At 36.6% G+C, this 22,035-nt stretch overlaps 1 protein-coding gene across 1 annotated transcript in view; it reads right to left on the reverse strand.

Annotated features, from left to right (window-relative positions):
- The window catches only part of PLCXD3 (phosphatidylinositol specific phospholipase C X domain containing 3), a 187,140-nt gene extending 165,319 nt beyond the window's left edge, over positions 1–21,821 (reverse strand). Inside the window, exon 1 of the mRNA XM_025388729.1 lies at positions 21,604–21,821. Coding sequence (XP_025244514.1) covers positions 21,604–21,706 — 103 coding nt within the window. The 5' untranslated portion in view covers positions 21,707–21,821. The remainder of the gene's footprint in view (positions 1–21,603) is intronic.
- Between the last annotated feature and the right edge of the window lie 214 nt (positions 21,822–22,035).

Below are 22,035 nucleotides of genomic sequence, written 5' to 3' on the forward strand. Positions count from 1 at the left end.
AAATAACAAGTATGATGTGGTTCAAGTAACTGCCACCACGCCTGAAAGGAAACTGTGAAAGGAACTGAAGCTGTGTCTGGAGCAAGGTCAAAAGAAGGGAGAGAAGCTTCCAGGGCACTGCTTTGCCCTCTGGGATGAGCGCCTTAGCCACAGCCTCCTTCCCTTCTCCCTTCTGGCCTGGACAGCAGGGTGTAGGCCCTTATGAAACATGAATAGGTCAGGCCTTCATCTGAATACTTGGGCCTACCTAAAATAAAGACTGAATTTTTCACTCTTTAATTGGATATTCAGAGCCCAAGCCATGTGAATAAGGACCTAAGTAACAGTGTTTACAGTGTAAGGACATGTGATGAGCTACCAGTTATTATGCCCATTTTCTAAATTTTGATGTGAAAATGAAAAGTCCTTCAAGATGACTTTTTTTTTTTTTTTTTTTAAAAACATGGAACTCAGATACGTCAATAAAAAAAGATATACTTCTTCTGGCTTAAGTGAATCCTTTCAATGGGTCTTTTTCTCTGCAGTTGTTTACAATCTCCTTCCTAACATTAGAATGGAAATGCCTAATCTAGCTCCATTTCCAGCTCCCAGCATAGCCTGGAACATATTCACTGTTTAGTGTGTAATTTCTGAATGAATGAGTCCTGAATCCAAGTTGTATTATGGTGCTACTGACCCTATCCAAGAAGAGACATTGTCTTTGTGGGTTATCTCTGGGCCACATGATTCTTAACATACTTACAAATCTAGGAAGATGGTTTCAATATAAAGAATTTAAAAGCTTCCCATATATTATTCCATTAACCCTTACCAGCAGGATACTTAAGAGCACAAACTATAATACATTAGTCTGATATCACACTAAAGGCAGAACCTATGAAAGTAAGGTGATTTGGCCATCTTTAATCAGTGAAACCATTAATGAAATAACAAGAGGAAAAAACAAAGTTATTGGCCATGTAGCTGGAAGCAAAGTTAAAGAGGATGACCCTTTCTTGCTGTTAGAGCCTCAGAAAATTAGGAACACTGTAGAAAACTACAGGGCAAAAGGTGTTTATGTCAAAAAATATTTTTAAAAATCTGACTAGGCCATTTCTTTTCTTGTTTTCTTTAATTTTGGTTTAAAAAATACCTCATATTTACCATCGTAACAATTTTTAAGTCCACCATTCAGTAGTGTTAATAATATCACATTGTGTATCAGCAATTACCAGAACTTTTCCATCTTGTAAAACTGAAACTGTACACATTAAACAACTCCCATTTCCCCTCCACCCCAGCACTGGCAGTGGCCTTTCTAGTTTCCATTTCTTCAAATTTAATTATTTGAGATATCTCATATAAGTAGAATCATAGAGTTTTTTTTTTTTTTTTTTTTTTTTTTTTTTTGGGGTTTACTTCACTTAGCATAATATTCTCAAGGTTCATTCATTGGACAAGTTCATTTGAAGATCAGTTTCTACGTACATCATTTAAAGCTTTAAGGATGTCAATTAAAGTGAACCTGACATGATCTTAATCTTATCAGAACAAAATACAAATCTCAAATACTTAGGATTAAAGGAGAACTTGCAAAGCAAGCACAAAGTTTACAGTAGGTTAACAAAATTCAAAATAATTCCAGTTACTTGAGAGATCAGGTGAAACAATCAGTGAGTTTTGCACTACCTATGAGATTAAGCAAGAAAGAACATTGGACCAGATGAGAAATGACCTGAGTTCAAGTTCTGGTTCCCCAATTAACCAGAAGGGTGAGATTTAGCAAGTTATTGAATGGTTCTGAGCCTTGAGACCCCATCGCAAAAGGTTGTCGTTGTAAAATAAAATATATGCCATATCTTCATAATACATAAAGTGTTTTATGAGTGAAATAAAAATTATTTTTAAAGTCATTTTTAAATGTTATTGCTTAATGAGTACAGAATTTCAGTTTTGCAAGATGAAAAATGTTGTGTGGATAAATGTCAGTGATGGCTGTACAACAATGTGAATGTACGTAATGCCACTGACCTGCACACTTAAAAATGATTAAAATGGTAAATTTTACATTATGTATATTTACAACTATTAAAAAATGTTTAAAAAATATGATAATATTTCAGTCTTAAAAAGTAATTGCTGAATCAGATGAAATATTTTAGAAATAGCAATTTACATTCGTTTTCTATTTAGATTTTGAATTGCCATTTTTGGTCCTTCCCTATCCAAAATATTGTCAACACCACAACACACACAAAATTAAATGGCCTAATTTTACTGATCTTGGTATTCTCATACATATTTTTAAAGGCTCCAAATGCATTAATGTAGAATTCCTCTCATTTTGAGGAGGCGATTATTGATCTCACCATCTAATATGTAAGAAAATAGAAGCAAAAATGTGTTAAGGGACTTGCTCCACTTTAGGAATCCAGACTGCCAGTTATGACCCCAAAAATGTAATACCCATTTTAATATGAACATTAGGGGTATAGGGGGCTGCAGCTATATGTATGATTTTCAAAACTTAAGCAGATTGACTTGGTTAAGTAAATTCTTGTACTCATAAAGTCTGTGACTTAAGATCCTGGAACATGCACACACGCACACACACACACACACACAAACTGTATTCTAAAATATTTTTGCACATGTTCATTGAACAATTAGGACCAAAATAGATGAGCCAAGTTTAAATTACTGTATGCATTAGTCGCACACCTTTAGTTTTGAGCAACTTTTTGCAAAGTGTTTATCCTTACATTTCTAGGCTTTGAAGTCCAGCAGCTTTTTCTTTTTCCAATCATTTATTTGATCAACATTTAGTAAGCAAAAACTGTTGCCAAATATTATTGTATGCCTTATTAAATTGTTTAAATGGCCCTTAGATGAAATGTTCATTAATACAAAATATCTAAATGGTAAGCTTGCTTTTGGGAGAAACATATTGCTCACAAAATTTTAAGAACTCTGTCCTGAGGGTTATTTTAACATCTTGACTTCAGGAACTGCCCAGGTAATCCCAACCTGTGTCTAGGTAACAGAGTGATCACAGTCTGCAGTCCGCATATCTTCTATTGCAGAAGTCTTTGCAATTACACTGACATATGAGAAAAATAAATTCCATCTACTGACATGCGAAAATATTGTTCTTAATCCAATAGCCTTGGAAATAACATTCAGGTCCTAAATTGAGATTTGTTCCTGCTGAATTCAATTTTCAGTTTCATGTCCCACCTGCTAAGAAACTGCTAAATCCTTGTAGGCAATTAAACAATAAATAAATAAAACCTCATAAGAAATGAAAGTAAAGACCAGAACCATTTTATAGATAGAGGATAGGAAGGTATAAGCAAGGATAGGTGAGATTTCATTTATTCAGTTCGTCAAGAATTTGCTAGGTTAGCTCATAACTTATTCATTGAGAACTTAGTAGGTATTAAGCATTATCCAAATGTTTCACACCAATTATTTCATTTAATTCACACATAATTTTATGAAGATGGATACTATTCTACTTCTGTTTTTAGGTAAGAAAAAAGACATTCAAAGAGGCCAAGTAACACACCCAAAATCACACAGTATCTTAGAGTGAAAAAATGTCTTAAAGGTCATTGAGCTCAAATCCTGTGTCAATGCAGATGTTTGGAAGATAGCCATGAGCCTCTCTTTATAAACTTCTACTGAAGAGGATGAGTTTACTACTTAAAAAATCACATTGAAGAAAGTTTCTTTCCTTACTTTCAGTTAGCCAAAACCTTCATCCTTCTAAATTGTATTCTTTGGTTGCTTTAATTTAGAACTCCAGAGACCCCCTCCTTCATGTATTTGAAGAAAGAAGGCTCTATTCCATTTCTTGTGGCTTCCAGAATCTTCAGAGTTATGACCTGGTAGTGTCCTCCCACACAATCCCAACCCTTCAGTCCCAGCCCCATCTCTAAAACACACTGAAGCTTTCCAGAGTTTTTGTGGAAACTTGAATCCCAGAACAAAGCAGCACCATGCTGCAGATAGGCTCTGCGTGGTACAGAATCAGCAGGACTATCACACTGCTTACTCTACAAATTATATCTGGTTATACAGCCCAGTATGTATTACACATTTTCACTGCCATGTCATGCTACTGACTTACAGTCAGTTATCACCAGCTGGCTACTTGCCCTAGGACTTTTTCTCACAAACCATGGTTAAGTCAGGTTTCTACCGACCTGCTCTTACATAGTTCATTTTTTGATGTTCCAATTTTTTTTTTTTTAGTATGAGTCTTGTTGAAGCTCATCAGAATAGGTCCAATTAATCTTCAAGTTACAATCAAGTTACAAAGGTTACAATCAGCCTTGTAACAACTGGAAGTTTTCTCCCACAGTGAGAGACAGCTCAGTTAGTACAAGGCATCAGGAGCCTGAGCAGGAAGAATTACATGGAACCCTTCTCATTCTAAGATATGAGGACAGTCCAGGGCTGAAGAACTTAAGCCTAGAGAGAAAAGTCTGGTGATACAAGCTTGTCCAAAGCTTAGACTTGGGGGAGTAAATATACAATGAAGTTTAATCTGGCTGAAGCTTCCCTGTGTTTCTGGGAAATCTGCTTTTAGATTTCCTATTATCTCTGTCAATATATATTAGACTCTGCTTCCTCTGCTGGATCAAAACTCTTGGTGGTCATTGTCCTCCCCGGATAAGGATATTCTCCTAATAACTTGTCGCTATGTCTGCCTGGCTAACATCTCCACCAATAGGAAGATCACATCACTCTCTCTGGGTACCTCATGTCTGCCCCTCCCACAGCAGTCCATTTTTCTATGTCCAGCTGCATCAGAGAAGTTGAGTGCTAGACACAATAAGTTAACTATTAAAATAGCTTTCTTTACTTTCCCTCTTCATAGTATATGGTTGGACTGCTTCTGGAGGCTAAGCAGAGCTGAGCCTCAAATGGAAGGACAGAAAATATGAGAGTCTTCAACTGTGGTGAGACAAGAAACAAAGGAGCTTAGTCAGAGAACCAGGCAGTCCCTGCCAGAGACCCTGTTAGCAAAGTAAATGAGGTTAATTAGACATGACGTAATGGTCGAAAGAGCTACATTTATTGACTACTTACTCTGTGATACACATTCTATGTATATTATCCTGTTGAATTCTGACAACAAAGAACATGAGGTTAATACTGTACTCATCTCAATTTTAGAGCTGAGAAAATAGTACCTCAGAGGGTATTTAGTGGTTCCCCTGGAGCTAATTTGTAAGTAGCAGAGCCATAGTTTAAACCAAGACTGTCTATGACATGAATTCCCCAGCAGTTGTACAGATACAACACCTGATCCTACTTGAATTACCAACTTACAGATAATTAGAATGCGAATTTAAAAACCAAACTAGTGTTAAAAATAGCATACATTTTTTTTTTCTGAAGGCACGGTCCAATCTAAAATTTCTTCAAAGCTTTTATTATGATTAGTAGTCATTAAGTATATAAATATAGAAATAAGAAGTGTGATTGCACATATAGTGCCATAATGGCTAAAAATTGTTCCTTGAAACAAAATCTTATTTCATTTAGTTCAATTATCATGTGCCTCGTTCAAAAAATATTGAAGACCAGGATAGTCTTTATTGAAATGTAACAAGATGATCCCTTGGCTTGAATTAACTTGTTTCAGTTAGAGCTTCTTGAAAGATTTTGAAAAAAACAAGCTCACTTGACTACTCATTTTGGGTTCTCTTTCTCTTAGATCAACAGAGCAGAAGCCTTTGTACAAGGGCAGAGTCTCTCTATGCGTATTTTGTCATTTGATAGGCAACAAATACTAATTGGACATTGACTATAGGCCAGGGCACTAGGAAAGATCCAGACAAGATCCTGACCTTGAATAGCTTATATTTTACTCATTTGAGAAATAAAAATATATAAACAAATAAAGTAGTTATTCATAAGCACTAGATAATGTATAAGCACTATGAGTAAGACAAAGTAATTGTTAGAAAAATGATAAAAATGGAATAGACTGAATTAGCTAGCATGGTCAGGGAATGTCTCCTGAGGAGGTGTCACACTGGAGAGTAGAGGGGGAAAAGAAGGAAGCCTGGTGATGATCTGGAGGAAGATGCCAATGAAATCTTAAGACAAGAAGCCCGGAGGATATGAGGACCAGAAAGAATGGATAGGATTACTGAGAAAGGAAAAGGTGAAAGGAGTTGAGGTCAGAAAAATACACAGAAACAAGTAAGTTTAGTAAGTTACAATGGAGGATTTTATTTTTTACATATTTATTTTTGAGACAGGGTCTTGCTCTGATGCCCAGGCTGAAGTGCAGTGGTGTGATCAGAGCTCACTGGAGCCTTGAAGTGGTCTCAAGCAATCATCCTGCCTCAGCCTCTTAAGCAGCTGGGACTGCAGGTGTGGAGGGTTTTATATAAGCAAATTATACACCTAACTTACACTTTCGAAAGATACTCTGTATTGAGGGTCAAAAGTGAGGGCAGGAAAACTGGTTTGAAGAACAGTGGAAATATTCATGTGGGAGATGGCAATGGCTAGATTATGATTGTAACAGTGGCAGTAAAGAAAAGTGGAAGGATTGTAGATATATTTTAGAGAAATATTCCACAAATTTATTCTTTGAGTGGTTTTAGTATTTGAGTAAAAAATAAAAATGAAGAATCACTCCTAGGTTTTGGGCTTGGGAAACTAATAGGTAATGATACAAAGTACTTAGATGGGGAAAGCTTGATGAGGAACACATTTGGCAATGTGAATTACCTGACAAGGAATTAAAAATAATCATCATAAAGATGTTCATTAGTTCAGGACAACAATATATATAAAAAATAAAACCTTCATCAAACATAGAAAATATTTTAAAATAACAGAAATTTTGGGGCTGAAGAATGCAATAACTGAACTGAAAAAATCCACTGGAGATATTCAACAGCAGACTTGATCAAGCAGAAAAATATTGCAAACTTGAGGATAGATCATTTGAAATTATCCAGTCAGAGGAACAAAAAGAAAAAAGAATAAAACAGACAGAAGAAATCCTTAAGGATTTATGGAAAAGAATTGAGCAGACCAATATACACATTATGAAATTTAAAAGAGGAAAAATGAGAGACAAAGGGGGAAGAAAGCTTATTTAAAGAAATAATGGCCAAAAACTTCCCAAATATGAGGAAGGAAATAGGCATTCAGATTCAAGAAGCCCAAATCTGAGAAACCCAAATAAGTCAATACCAATACCAAGACACATTACAAAAAAATTGCCAAAATCAAAGACAAAGAAAGCATTTTAAAAATAACAGGAGAAAAGTGACTAGTCACATACAAAGAAAATTCCAGACTATAAGTAGATTTCTCAGCAGAAAACTTGTGAGACAGAAGGAAGTAGAATAATAGCAAACAACCAAGAGCACAATCTCTGACAAAATTGTCTTTTAAACATAAAGGAAAGGTAAAGCTTTTCCCAGACCAAAAAAAAAAAAAAAAAAAAAAGCCTAGACAGTTTATCATCATTAGACCTACCTTAGAAGAAATGCTAAAGGGAGTCCATTAAGTTGAAATAAAAACATACTAAATAGTAATGTAAAAGCATAGGAAACTATGTAACTTAATGGTAAAGATAAATATAGCGATAAATACATAATACTATAATACTATAATGATATGTAAATCACTTTCAATTCAGGTATAAGAGCTAAAAGACAAGAATATTAAAAATAACTTATAGCTATAAAAATATATTAATGGATAGAAAATATAAAAATATAATTTATGACATTGGTAACATAAAGTATGTGCAGGGAGAAGTAGAGGATTTTATATGTGTTTTAAGTTTTTTTTAATGTAAATAAAGTGTTATAAGATATTTCATGTAAAACTAATGGTAGCCACAAGGAAAAAATAGACAGAAGATACAAGAAAAGAGAGAAAAAAATCAAAGAGTATTACTGCAAAAAAATCAATAAACCCAAATGAAGATAGCAATGGTGGAAAAGAGGTATGAAAAAGTTACAAGACGATAAGAAAAACACAATTAACAGGACAGCAATAGTAAGTTTTTTGCTATACAATTTTTTAAAAATGTAACTAAACAGCAATAACAACAATTCATAAGATATATGTGCTGTCTACAAGACTTGTTTTAGATTTGAGAAAATACATAGGCTGAAAGTGAATAGAAAAATATATTCCAGGCAAATGATAACTAAAAGAGAATGGGAGTGGCCATATTTATATCAGACAAAATAGATTTTAAGTCAAATATTGCTACAAGAGACAAAGAAGCTCATTATATGATGATATAATTTGATGAGTCAACTAGGAAGATATAGCAATTATAAATATATGCACACCCAATATCAGAAACCCAAGTATATAAAGCAGTGATGTAACTGAAGAGATAGACAACATACAATAATAGGAAAAAAATTCATATCCTACATTTAATAATGGATTAATCATCCAGACAGAAAATCATGAAGGAATTGGACTTCAACTACAGTTTAGACAAAATGAACCTAACAAACATATACAGAATGTTCTATTTAACAACAGCAGAATACACATTCTTTTCAAGTACACATGGAATGTTCTCCAAGATTGATCACACAATAGACCCCCCAAAAAATCTTAACAAATTTAAGAATATTGAAATTATACCAAGTATCTTCTTCAAGTATCTTCTTCAACCACAACTAATAGCAGACGGAAAGCTGGAAAATTCACAAATGTGTGGAAATTAAACAATGCATCCTTTAACAACCAGTTGATCAAACAAGAAATCAAAAGGGAATTTTAAAAAATTATCTTGAGATAAAAAAGGCGAGATGAAAACACATCATTCCAAAATGTATGGAATGCAACAAAAGCAGTACCAAGAGATAAATTTACAGTAATAAATGCCTACACTAAACAAGATAAAAACCTTAACCTAATTCTATACCTCAAGGAATTAGAAAAAGAATAGCAACCTAAGCCAAATTTAGTAGAATTAAGGCAATCATAAAGATCAGAGCAGAAATAAATAAAATAGAGAATAGAAAAGGCAATAGAAAAAAATCAACACTAGGAATTTTTTGAAAAGGTAAACATAATTGACATTCAGCTAAAGAAAGAAAGAGAGAAGATTCAAATAAACAAAATCAAAATTGAAAGAGCAGACATTACAACTAATTCCATGGAAAGGATTATAAGATGCTACTATAAACAATTATATACCAAAAAATGGGATAAACCAGAAAAAAGTGAATAAATTCTTAGAAACATACAACCTATTGAAACTGAATCATGAGGAAATGGAAAATGTGAACAGCCCTATAATAGTAAGGAGATTGATTCAGTTGCTAAAATCTCTCAACAAAGAAAAGCCCAGAACCAGATGGTTTAAAGGTGAATTCTACTAGAATTAATGCCATTCCTTCTTACACTCGTCCAAAAAAAAACTGAAGAGAAGTGAACACTTCTAAATTCTTTCTATGAGATCAGCATTACACTGATACCAAAGGCAGACAAAAACACTGCAAGAAGAGAGTATTATAGACCAATACCCCTAATAAATGCAAACATGAATAAATATGAATAAATTCTCAATAAAATACTAGGAAACTGAATTCAACAGCACATTAGAAGAATCATACACCATGATTAAGTGGGATTTATCCAGTGTAGGCAAAAATGATTCAACATATAAAAATCAATTAATATGATACACCATGTTAACAGAATGAAGGATAAAAATAACATGATCATATCAATAGATGCAGAAAAAACATTTGATAAAATTCAACATCTTTTCATGATAAAAATGCTAAACAAATTAGATATAAAAGAAATATACCTCGACACAATAAAAGCCACATATGACAAGCCCATAGTCATACTCAATAGTGAAAGTTTAAAGCTTTCCCTCTAAGATCAGGAAGAAGGCAGGGATGGCCATTATTACTACTTCTATTTAACAAAATACTATACACCCTAGTGAGAGTAGTTATATTAAAAAAGAAAAGAAAAAGAAGGAAAAGGTATCTAAATAGAAAAGGAAGAAGCAAAATTGTCTCTGTAGATAACATGATTTTATATGTAAAAAACCTAGATTCCAATAAATAAATAAATTTGTTAGAATTAATAAGCGAACCTAGTACATTGCAGAAGACAAGATCAACATTAAAAATCAGTTGTGTTTTTATACACTAAAAATGAACAGTCTTAAAAGACAATTAAGTAAACAATCCCACTTACAATATTATCAAAAAGAACAAAATACTTAGGAATAAACTTAACAAAGGAGACAAGGGACTTCACTGAAAATTGCAAAGCATTGCAGAAAGAAATTAAAGAAGACACAAACAAATGAAAAGTCATCATATGTTCATGGACTGGAAGATTTAACATTGCTCAAATGTTACTACTCCACAAAGCAATCTACAGATTTAATGCAATCCTTATGAAAATTCATGGCCTTTTCCAGAAAGAGAAAAAATAATCCTAAATTTATATGGAACCACATAGGACTCCAAAAACCCTCATAGTTTTGAGAAAGGAAAACAAAGCTGGAGGCCTCATACTTTCTGATTTGGAAACATACTACAAGCACAGTAATCAAAACAGTATGATTCTGGCATAAGGACAAACATATAGACCAATAAAGCAGAATAGAGACCAGAAATAAAACCTCACATACATGTTTAACTTATCTTTGAAAAGATGCCAAGAATACACAATGAGGAAAGGATAGTCTCTTTAACAAAGGTGTTGGGAAACTAGATATCCACATGAAAAATAATGATTTTGGATCCTTATCTTACACCGTACACAAAAATCAACTCAAAAGGAAAAGGACAAGAATAGACATTTTTCAAAAGAAGATATACAAGTGGTCAACATATATATACACACACACACACTTTATATATATAAGTGTATATATATAAGTGTATATATATAAAGTGTGTATATATAAAGTATATATGTGTATATATAAAGTATATATACACACTTTATATTTATACACACTTACACACATAAAGTGTGTATATATATAAAGTTCCATATCACTAATTATCAAAGAAATGCAAATTAAAAGTTCAATGAGATATCATCTTACACCAGTTGGAATGATTACTATCAAAAAGACAAAAAACAATAGATGTTGGCAAGGATGCAGAGAAAAGGCAAGTCTTAGACCTTGTTGGTGGGTATGTAAATTAGTACAGCCTCTATGGAAAATAGTATGGCTATTTCTCAAAGAACTAAAAATAGAACTACCATTCAATCCAGCAACCCCATATTGGTCATCTACTCAAATGAAAAGAATTCACTATATAAAAAAAAAAAAAAAAAGAAGATCACCTGCACTCATATGTTTATCTCTGCACTATCCACAATAGCCAAGATATGGAATCAAACTAGTGTCCAACAGTAGATGATTGGATAAAGAAAAGGTGACATATATACACAATAGAATACTATAATACGCAGCCATAAAAAATAATAAGGTCACTTCTTTTGCAGCAACATGAATGGAAGTAGAGGTCACATTGTAAGTGAAACAAGCCAGACACAGAAAGACAAATATTGCATGTTCTCACTCATAAGTGGGTGCTAAAATACGTGTACATATGGATGTAACAAGCAGGATGATGGATAATGGAAACTCAGAAGAGTAAGGAGATAAAAGGGGAGAGAATGAGAAATTACTTAATGGGTACAATGTACATTATTTGGATGACAGATACCCTAAAAGCCTGACTTGACCATTATTCAATCCATACACTTTTATCCCATAAATGTGTATATTATATATACACACACACACACACACAACTTAAACGTAAGACCTGAAACTGCAAAACTCCTGGAAGAAAATGTAGGAGGAAAGATTTATGAAATTGGGTTTGATCATGAGTTTTTGGAAATGAAATCAAAGCCACAGGTACCAAAAGCATAAATAAACAAGTGGAACTACATCTAACTAAAAAGCCTCTCTGCAGCAAAAGAAATAATCAACAGAATGAAATAGGAGAAAATATTTGCAAACCATATATATGAAAAGGGGTTAATTTCCAAAAATATATAAGGAATTCCTACAATTCAATAGCAGAAACTAAATAACCCTATTAAAACTAGACAAAGAACAAGTATAGACATTTCTCTAAAGAAGACATGAAATAGCTAAGAGGTTTATGAAAGAGTGCTCAAAAATCATTAATCACCAGGGAAATGAAAATAAAAACCACAGTGGGATATCACCTAATACCTGTTAGGATGGCTACTATCAAAAATATATAAAATAATAAGTGTTAGCAAGGATGTAGAGAAATTGAAATTCTGTTGGTGGAAATGTAAAATTGTGCAGCCTCTATGGAGAACAGAATGGAATTACCTCAAAATTTCAAAGATAGAACTACCACATGATCCAGCAATCCCGCTTTGGGGTATTTATCCAAAAGAATTGAAATTGAGATCTTGAATCGGGATTTCTATTCTCATTGCAATAAGCTTCAGTATTGTTCACAATCTAAATGTATATCAACGGATGAATGGATTAATAAATATGGCATATACATACAAAGGTACTATTATTCAGTCATAAAAAGAAGAAAATCCTGTCATATGCTACCACATGGGTAAACCTTGAAGACATTATGCGAAGTGAAATAAATTAGTCACAAAAGGACAAATACTGCATGATTCCACTTAGATGAGGTATCTAATAGTCAAACTCATTGAAGCAGAGAGCGGAATGGTGGTTGCCAGAGAGAGAGAGGCGAGAGGGGGAAAAGAGAAGTTTCTATTCAACAGGTGTCAAGTTTTAGTCATGCAAGATGAAAAAGTTCTAGAGGTCTGCTGTACAATATTGTACTTACAGATAGCAACACTGTATTGTATACTTAAAATTTTAAGAAGTAAATTTCATGTTATGGATGTTATGGTTTTTATCATAATAATAAAAAAAATAAGGTGTGCTAAGAAGCCAAAGGAAGAACATGTTTCATGAAGAAAGGTGTGGTGAACCACATCAATGTTGCTGAAAGGTCAAATAAGATGATAGAGAAGTAACCATTACCTTTGGCAAAATACAGATCATTGGCTACCTTGATAAGAACAATTAATGAGATTAGTATAGACTAGGGAGAGAAAGAGATATAACAACCTGAAGGCAGACAAGATATTTTTACAAGAATAAGAGAAATAGTTTACTGATTGAGGGGCAGGTGTGATAACAATTTTTTTTTTCTACAAGGGGCATTATTACATATATTTGTGTGCTGACTGGAATGATCCCATAGAAGTAGAGAAAAATGATGACACAGAAAAGAGAGAGTGGATAAATTCAAAAGTAAGCTTTGAACAGATTTGTGTGGATGGGATCCAGAACACAAGTGGGAAAACTTAGCTTAGGTATGAGCAGGTCCAGGTCTTCCTCTTATCTAAAGGAAATCCAAAGTATATAGAAATAGATGCATTGTAGGTTCAATGGTGGAAAACTGACGAAGATCTTGTCTGTTTGCATCCAGTTTTTAAATATAAAATCAGAGGTGAAGTAATCAGTTTAGAAGAGGTGGCAAAGAGGAATTAATAGGACAAAATTATGTGTGTGTGTGTGTGCACGCACGTGGTGTGTGTGATTTAACCTTTTCTTGATGGGTCAGAGCACATTAATTAACTGTTAATATGCTTTAATACAATGGAGCCCTTTCTTTAATATAAAATAAGATGTGATATAATCAGTACAGATGAAGTAGGAAGAAGGTGCTGATTTGAGAATCAAGAAGAGGTATAAAATTCTTATCTTAGAGAACAAGAAATGAATTTACTAGGGAAGTGTAGTAAGTCTCTCTGCCTGTATTGAATACCCATTTAAAATTTCTGGTCAGAAATTTCCAGTGAGTCCAGTCATCCAAACTGTGTAATTTCTCGCCAACAATGTTCATCCACTGAAGTTTTCTAGTATCTGAATAGTTAGAAAGTTGCGTTTAACTGAATTGGGGTTTTCCAGGTAAATAGAAGAGAAAAAGTGAGACACGAGCATTAAGATAATTTCCAAAGGTGGGAATCTCATGTTGGATCAAGAAATTTGGCTTTATCAGAAGAGAAATGAGGACACGAAGGGGTGATGAAGACTAAACAAGACTTCACATTCTGTAGCCTTCTTCTCTAGCAGTATTCATGGCAGGAGCTTTACATCCCCTGACAACCTTTTCTTGAGAAAGGGCCAGGACAGGTCACATGGGTGTGTATTTAGGGCTAACTTCCCTCTAAGGCAGCTATGGTTATCTTCCTCCTACTCTTCTTCCTCCTCTAAATGGCAACATAGGTGTATGGCCTTGGACATGCATTGAAGATAAGTCCTATTTGCCCAGTAGGACTACAAGTGCATCTTTCTCTGCACTACCTAACAAGCCATAGGGGGTTCCAGGAAAGCATAGCAGGAGATTAAGATGACCATTTATCATAATCCACTTTGCCTCATGAAATGAACATTTTTCAAGTGAATGGAGGAACCAAATTTTTCTTTATAATGATAATTAAGGATAAATGTGACTGCTTCATAAAAATTAACTCACAGAAAGAATTCTTCTATGTAAAACATAACATTAGCTGGCATTTAAGATAGAGTGTTGTAAGAGCTGTCCACTCCCAGGATCTGTAATGAAATACAGGAACATAACAAGAGCGCATCTAACAAATCCATGGGCCATCTGTTTCAGTACCTGACCTCCGGAGGTGACTAATCCTGGCTGCTTCTCAAGAATATTTAACCATCTCCTCCTGCCCCTCTCTTACTGACCTATCTTCCTCCCTTACTAGAGCATAATAAAAACATATGGTACTGTAAAAAGCTTCTGGCAGCGAAATTCCATCTGAACCACGATTACATTTTGTGTTCACATTTCCCTTCCTTCTGGAATATACGATACAGATAATTTTTTGGTCCCCACTCTTCTGAGATCGATTTGAACCCTATCCAAACCAGAAGACATGAGAAGAGTCTATAAACTTCTTGAGGACATTAATTTCAATGATTACGTCTAGGACTTCCTTGAGTGCTCATCATGGTGGCATGTTCTCTGGTTTCCAAAAACTAATACTTTTGAGCGAGAGGCATCCTCACTGGTGGTAATCGTTAAATTTTCCAGAAAACAGAGCTCTCCCCTTTAACAACAGGAATTAAAATGTGTGTGTGTGTGCACTTGTGTGTGTGTGTGTGATTTAACCTTTTCTTGATGGGTCAGAGCACATCAATTAGCTACTAATGTGCTTTCATACAATGGAGCCCTTAGGGATTACTTTAGGGACGTGGGATTAATTGGCTCTGTTTACATTATCCCAGCCTGCTCAGTGGGAAAAATATAGACCCTAGCTGTGCTCCCACTCTAGATTTGTCTAAAGAAATGATTACATTGCACCCACTGGAAGTTTACTTATAGGAAAAATCAAGACGCTTCCTGAAAAAGAAGTTTTCTTAAGAGGAAGTCAATGCAAACACATATGTGCAGATGCAGAGAGTGAGCTAACATTGAGCATAATGCAGAGTACAGAAAAAAATTTGTCCCACATATTTTCCTCTGCCCAGCCACATAAAATCATACCTTAGTCCCCGGGCAATGGAGCAACAACAAAATAATCAATATAAACCAGGCAAAAAGATGCCTGGTTTTGGCAGTGCCAGCACTCAGGGCTTCAACAGTGATGGCAGAGTCAGCAATAGGAGATGTTGGCATCAGCAGCTTCCACAATGGGGGACCAAGCTCTGGGAGCCTTTGACTCTTGTTAGACATTAACACGCTCAATGTTGGGCCTTTGCAGACACAGAATAAGCTCTGGAAGAGCTATTAGTAGTGGTAGTGATATTTGGGGCATCAAACTATGGAAGCACAGTTTCTCTATATGTCAAAGGAGCAAGGGTGACAACTCTCCAAAGCTTTCCCAAAACAGGAAAGAAGGAAAATGACAGATACCATGTTGTAGCCTAAAGGACTAGTTTCTCAATCCAGCCCAAATGACTGGTTTGTAGATCATACTTAAGAATCCATCCAGATTTTTAACACTATTTGGAAGTTCATTAAGGCGGTATTTGGGAGGAGTTGAACAACTGCCAGTTGCTGTGACTCTGATTTTACTTTTGGACTGGTAAAGTGTAGAGAACACTATGACTATGTTTTGTGTCAGTGTATCTCCATTTGTTAGTCTTCCCTCATAAATATTCCCTATTGTCATTAATGATGTATGACACTCAACAGTTTTCATCTTCTTTATAATTTTCTCTTTCTATTCTCATTGGATGGAGTTGGAATTAAACATGATTAAATAAACTCTAAGTAAGGGTATAATAAATCTTTATATGAGTAAAGTATATGAGCGTTAATTTATGAACATTGTGATATCCATTTAAGCAATTGGAGGACTGTGTGTGCATGTGTGTGTGTGAAGTTTAACTATTTTAGAACAATTATAGTATCAAACAACTGACATCCAATCTAGTGGATTATAAACTGTTATATATGTTTGTACTCCATATAAGCTATGCTTCAAATAAATGAGATGTGACTTGCCAATACAAACAAGATAGGTCATTTTCTATTGAAAACCAATTTACTGTTTACCTTTAATGTTGATGCTTTTGATGGCTTTCTAATGCTACATTTTGCATTATTTCATGATGCCACTTTTACTCAAGAACAATATTGCAAAGTTCTAGTTTATGAATAAAATGAATCAACCTGCAACTTATAACAGAAGGAGCTGGTCTTATGCACAACAAAGAAAGACTCCAAATGAACAAAGAACCAAGAGATGTTTCCTAAATTGGCATTAGGGATCACTAGCATCACCAGATGAGCTGATTTTAAGTGCTATGGATGGCCAATAAGAAGCAGCAGGACTTTAAGGAAATGAGAGGAAAGATTTTACTTTTATCACAGTGACCTAATTTGAAGAGTTAAGTAGCAATTAAATCACATTTACTGCTCAAGGTACAGGATGACCTGTAATGTCAGTTATCAGAAATGTCCCTAACTTGGGCAATTAGCTTTGAGTCAAATATGGTGTTCTGACTTTAAGCCTGATTATAAATTTGGAAACATGTATAGACTGCATGGTGCAATAGAAAGGGCCTAGTAAAAAATGTATATTTAAATTTGGCTCTGACATTTACATAAAAGCCCTCTTTAGAGATACACTAAAGCAGTTTTCTCAAACTTTAAATGTGTACATAAATCATCTAGGGATTTTGTTGAAATGTAGATTGTAATTAAATAGATCTGATGTGTGATGCATGGAGTCTGAGATGCAGCATTTCTACCAAGCCCACATGTATGCTGATGCTGTTGGTCCCTGAACCAACTTTGAGTACCAAGGTCTTAGAAGATTATTGTTAGAATGTGGAAAAGGCACATGTGTGCACAGGAAGACACTTTGTGAATGGTAAAATAGCACATATAACACTTTACATTTATTAAAAATAGTCAAGGATTCAATTCATCAAGAAAAGTCCTAGTAGAACAAATTATGTTTCAGATACTTTTCAATTTTTCCTTTTTCGCAAAACCAAAAACAAAACTGGGAATTAGAGAGGCAGAACAAGAGAGATATTCATCCTAAACAATATTGTTGCTTTTTTACTGTCTTGAAAGATTCACTTCTGTATCACTATCCTCTAAAAAATGGGGTGGGAGGTGGGAACTGCTCTTGTTTTGTTCTTTAGAAGTTTGCACAATTAGAACCAGTACCAGATACATCCTAGAGATTGACTTGTTCCAAGTAAAATAGAAATAGGAAATTACAAAGAGGAGGAAGATGGTTGGCCCCAGGAACACAGGTAGCAACAAGAAGGGATCACTATTAGGGGAAGAAATTAAAAACTAGTAAATCAGACACAAGAACAGAGACTCAGAGCTGTTTAAACTCAGAGCTGTTTAAACACTTAGCTTCCCTTAGTGAACCTATTGTTTCTCATTGATGTTTGCATTTTCTAAAGGAAATGAACAAATTTCACAGGCACAGTCACTGATTTATAAAGCATTTCTGTGTTCCTTATCTAAAATACAATCAACAATTCCCTGTTGAAGAAAACATAGATTCTTTCTGAGTTTCCAGTCCCACAACATTTTGGCCAATATTTTATTATTACATGGTCAGTTTGCTACACTATATGAAAAAGATTTGTATCACATATTAGAGAACACAAAGCAGACCCCTCCCATGGGTTGAACCCTTTCCAATCTTTTAGATTTTGGACAGAATGACTCTCTGTCACACATGCAGATTACCAACACCTTACTTGTTCCCATGATGAACCTCTTTACAACAGTTCTGGAGCCACCATGATTACAGAGTTAGAACTCTGCTTCAGAGAAACTGAATTTTCATCAGTCTCACTGTTACCTAAGTTTTGTACTTTGTCTTCCTGCTCCCATTTCTGTTTATCCTCTCTCACCTGCTTATAGTGAAGGGCAGTATCATTCATAATCCAAAATGCCATTATTAAACAAATATGCAAGAATGAACACTTAAGTTTAGTGCCATCAGAGAGAGAAAGAAATGATAAACAAGGCTGAAATTTGAGTAACTGTCAATGTGTTCTGGCTGTGTCATTTCTTTAAAAAATAAATTCAAAGTGAAATACTAACACCAATTACTAACTTAATTCCTCAGTCCAGTCAATATCAATCATATCATGGTGCCATTTAAATGCAAAACAGCTATTGAGAGATTACTCTGAAAGTATTTAAAATGCAGAGATTTCAGAAATATTTAAAGACACCAGAACTGTGCTCTGGTGGTGAATATCACACAGCTGCACGTTGTTTTCTGCTGTAACTCCGGGTAATCTGGGTCAGCTGCCCCAGGTGGGTAGCCTTATAATTAGGCAGCTCTTCATTTTCCAGCCGCTTTACCTAAGAAAACCTGAAGCTTTGAGGATGACTGAGCAGCAGTTCCCCTCAACAGAAACACTTGTGTGGTGTACCAGGAGTGGTTTTAAATGGTGGAGATAATTACTTAATTTGAGCTGTAGCAACTGGCCAAGTAAACATGTAGCAGCCAGGAAGCTATTAGCATGATTTTAAGGCAATTATTCCATTAGTGTTTAATAGTCTCCAATTAGTCTTCTCTGACTATCAAAGTTTGAATATCTTTTTTTCCTCCAAAAATTCTCAGTGCTGAATAATGCAAAAAGGTGCCAAACCTGTTTTTAAACCTGGTTTTTTTTACATGTGTGGATCTTCCAAACCCATTTACAGAAACATGGGGGTATTCAGGAGTATAGATTTGATGAAATATGTTGTGTCTATTTTTTTCTCACAAGTATTGGAGTGAGAAGGGGAAGTTTTACAGGGGATCCATTTGAGTATAATACCAAGAGGAGTTGGGAAAACAATATAAATTCCCATGGAAGCCCAATGCCATCATCATCTTCATGTCTGTACTCTAAGATCACCCAGATACCAAAATCTCTCACTTCAGGTTTTTATTTTGTCCATGGGAGGAAAGGAAAATTACTCTGTTCCCACTAATGCTTACATCCTTTTTCCTTAACCCTGGTTAGTCACAGTTGCTGCTGAATCATCCAGATACAAATCAAAAAGCCTTTCCCTCCAAAATTCATAGGGTATCTTCCCAAAGATCTAATTAAGGGGTCAGATCCCTGAACTGATAGGGATCTGCATTTGTCTTCGCTTAGCTTCAGTTTTTTCATCTGTGACATCGAGGTCATAGTGCCAGCACTGCCTGCTTCATGGGGTTTTGGAAGGATTATGGGAGCTGGTGTACATAACAGAGATTGGAAAGTGAAATATTACAGAAATGTAAGGTAGACTCAAAAAGGTATCATACCATCTCTCAGAACTAGATAAGCAAACTTAGGCTTTTAATCCTGTATCTCTAGAGAGTCACCTGCCAGAAGGTTTGCATCACACTGATTGCCCTTCTTACCTTCTATGCATATAAAAACATTCAGAGGAGACCATGTGAAAGAAACTGTCAAAAATCCAAATAAAAATGAAGAAGGAAAAGGAATGGCAATGCCTGTGGAAGCGAGAATGGAGTTATGCCAGAGTTGTGCTTTCTACTGTCTCCTTGAAAAGAGCAATCCCCAGGCTCACCTAGGTAGCAGAGTAAGTGCTGCATGGAGAACCTCGGGTTGGTTCTTTTCCTTGGAGATCCCTGGCCCTTGGGAAGCTATCTGTTGAAGAAGGACAAAAGGAGACATCCCCTTCTGTGGATAGCACTTGTAGCAGAGACTGTGCCTGCCATTGCTGTCAAATATTCACTTGACTAACAACCATTGATTTGAGGGACTAATCAATGGCAGCACTGTTGGTTGGAGCATCTAGTGATTTTCAAAATAACCCTTCTTTTGTTTTTGTTTTTGTTCTGTTTTGTTCTTTATTATGTTTTCCTCCAATAGCTGAGAGGGGGCGCTGGATGGAGCAGATCAAGAGGAGGTAGACCAGAACGTTGAATTTAATAACCCAGCTTAGTTCAGGGCCAGAAGTGGACTGGTCATGAGTAATTTGCCCTCCAGCCCAGCTCTGAAAAGATCAGGTGTGTGCTCCCGTAGCCCAACTGCATAGCCAAATTGCTAATAAAGTATGGCCGTGTCCCCAGCTGTCATTGTTGTAAACTAGTCCTGAAACAACCCTCACTCCTGGATACCTGGTCTGGGGGTTGCTAGAATCTCCCACCCTAGAAACCTGCCCGGTCTATGGTCCAAGTCGCACACGTCAAGCCGAAGCTTCTTGATCCCTCAGGTCTCTTCCTCGCTTTGTCCACCCTGCTTTCCTTCTAGGCTATCTGGACACATTCTCAGTCACCTTTTCCCTAAAATTTGCCTATTAATCCCACCCCTCTGCTGCAGGTCACCCAGGTTCCCCTGCCCAGCTTCTGTCCCAAGCAGCAAACACACGGTCCACAAGGGTTTGCTTTTCTGACCTGGGCGAGTGTGTTGCCAACACGCACTGGGACCAGACTCCAGACGGCGACCACTTGGCCAGGCCCCCCGGGGTCCACGCCAGTACTCAACGGTGCCCTCTGCCCGTCGCCCCCTTCGGCTCCTTTTCAAGGACAGCTATCACGCTGCCTCTGGTCCCTGAACTTTCATCACTCTTCGGGAAGCGCTTTGTCTTTTTAAAGGAGATTGGGGACGAATATTAATGACTCTAGCCGAGAATCTATCAAATCCGCTCAATTCCATGCCAGGGATAGACTCAGGTCCTTGCACCGGAGGCGAGCCCCTGACACTAGCTCGCGTTCGCCGCACACTGTCACCCCACAGACCCAGAGATCGCTCCCACTCCCCCAGATCTGCAGGGGAAACCATAGGAGGGGGTCACGAGGCACCATCCTGGAGCCCAGCTTCTCCTCTGCCCCAGTCCTCCGCATATAACCTGCTTCAAACGCCCAGGAGAAAAGCAGTCACCTTGACTCTAGCGCCTCGGTCCTTAGAGGTCTGGAAAACGCCAGGAAGCCCAAGGCTACCCAGCACGGGCTCGCCTGGCCTGAGACCCACCCTGGAAGACGAGTTTCCCTCCCGCGGGCATAGTGGCAAGTTACCACTTAGTGGCAGATAAAGCAGGGCGGGGCAGGTGGAGCGGGCGCCGAGCGCCTAGCCGGCAGCCCCTGCGCGCCTACCTGGAATGGCTAAATTGGTGAGGGGGATGCTGTGGATGCTCTCCGGCAGAGTTGCCATCCAGTCGGCTAATTTCAGCTCGTTTTTCCCCTGAGACGAGGCCATCGTGCAGTCGGCGTGCAGCGCGCTGGTCCCAGCACTCCTCGGGCAGGTTGGCAGGCTGCTGCCGCTAATCCAATGTTTGCTCCAGCCCCGCTAGAGTTTACACTTCTCTGTGCGCCACACCCACAGGATGGCGCAGACACATGCTAATTTTAATAATTATTCAAAACACCCCGTGCTCCCTTAGTGCCTCCGCCAGACTCCGCTGGAGCTTTTGTTCCTGACGTCGGTGCTCTGCTCTCTCCGCTCTCCCCTCCCTCTCCATCTCCCTCCTCCCGTCTTACCCTTTCTAGGCGTCTCTGCCTTTCCTCGCCATTCTGCAGCTTTCTCTG

This window comes from Theropithecus gelada, chromosome 6 (genome assembly GCF_003255815.1).
Source record: "Theropithecus gelada isolate Dixy chromosome 6, Tgel_1.0, whole genome shotgun sequence".
In the NCBI taxonomy this organism is placed as follows: domain Eukaryota; kingdom Metazoa; phylum Chordata; class Mammalia; order Primates; family Cercopithecidae; genus Theropithecus; species Theropithecus gelada.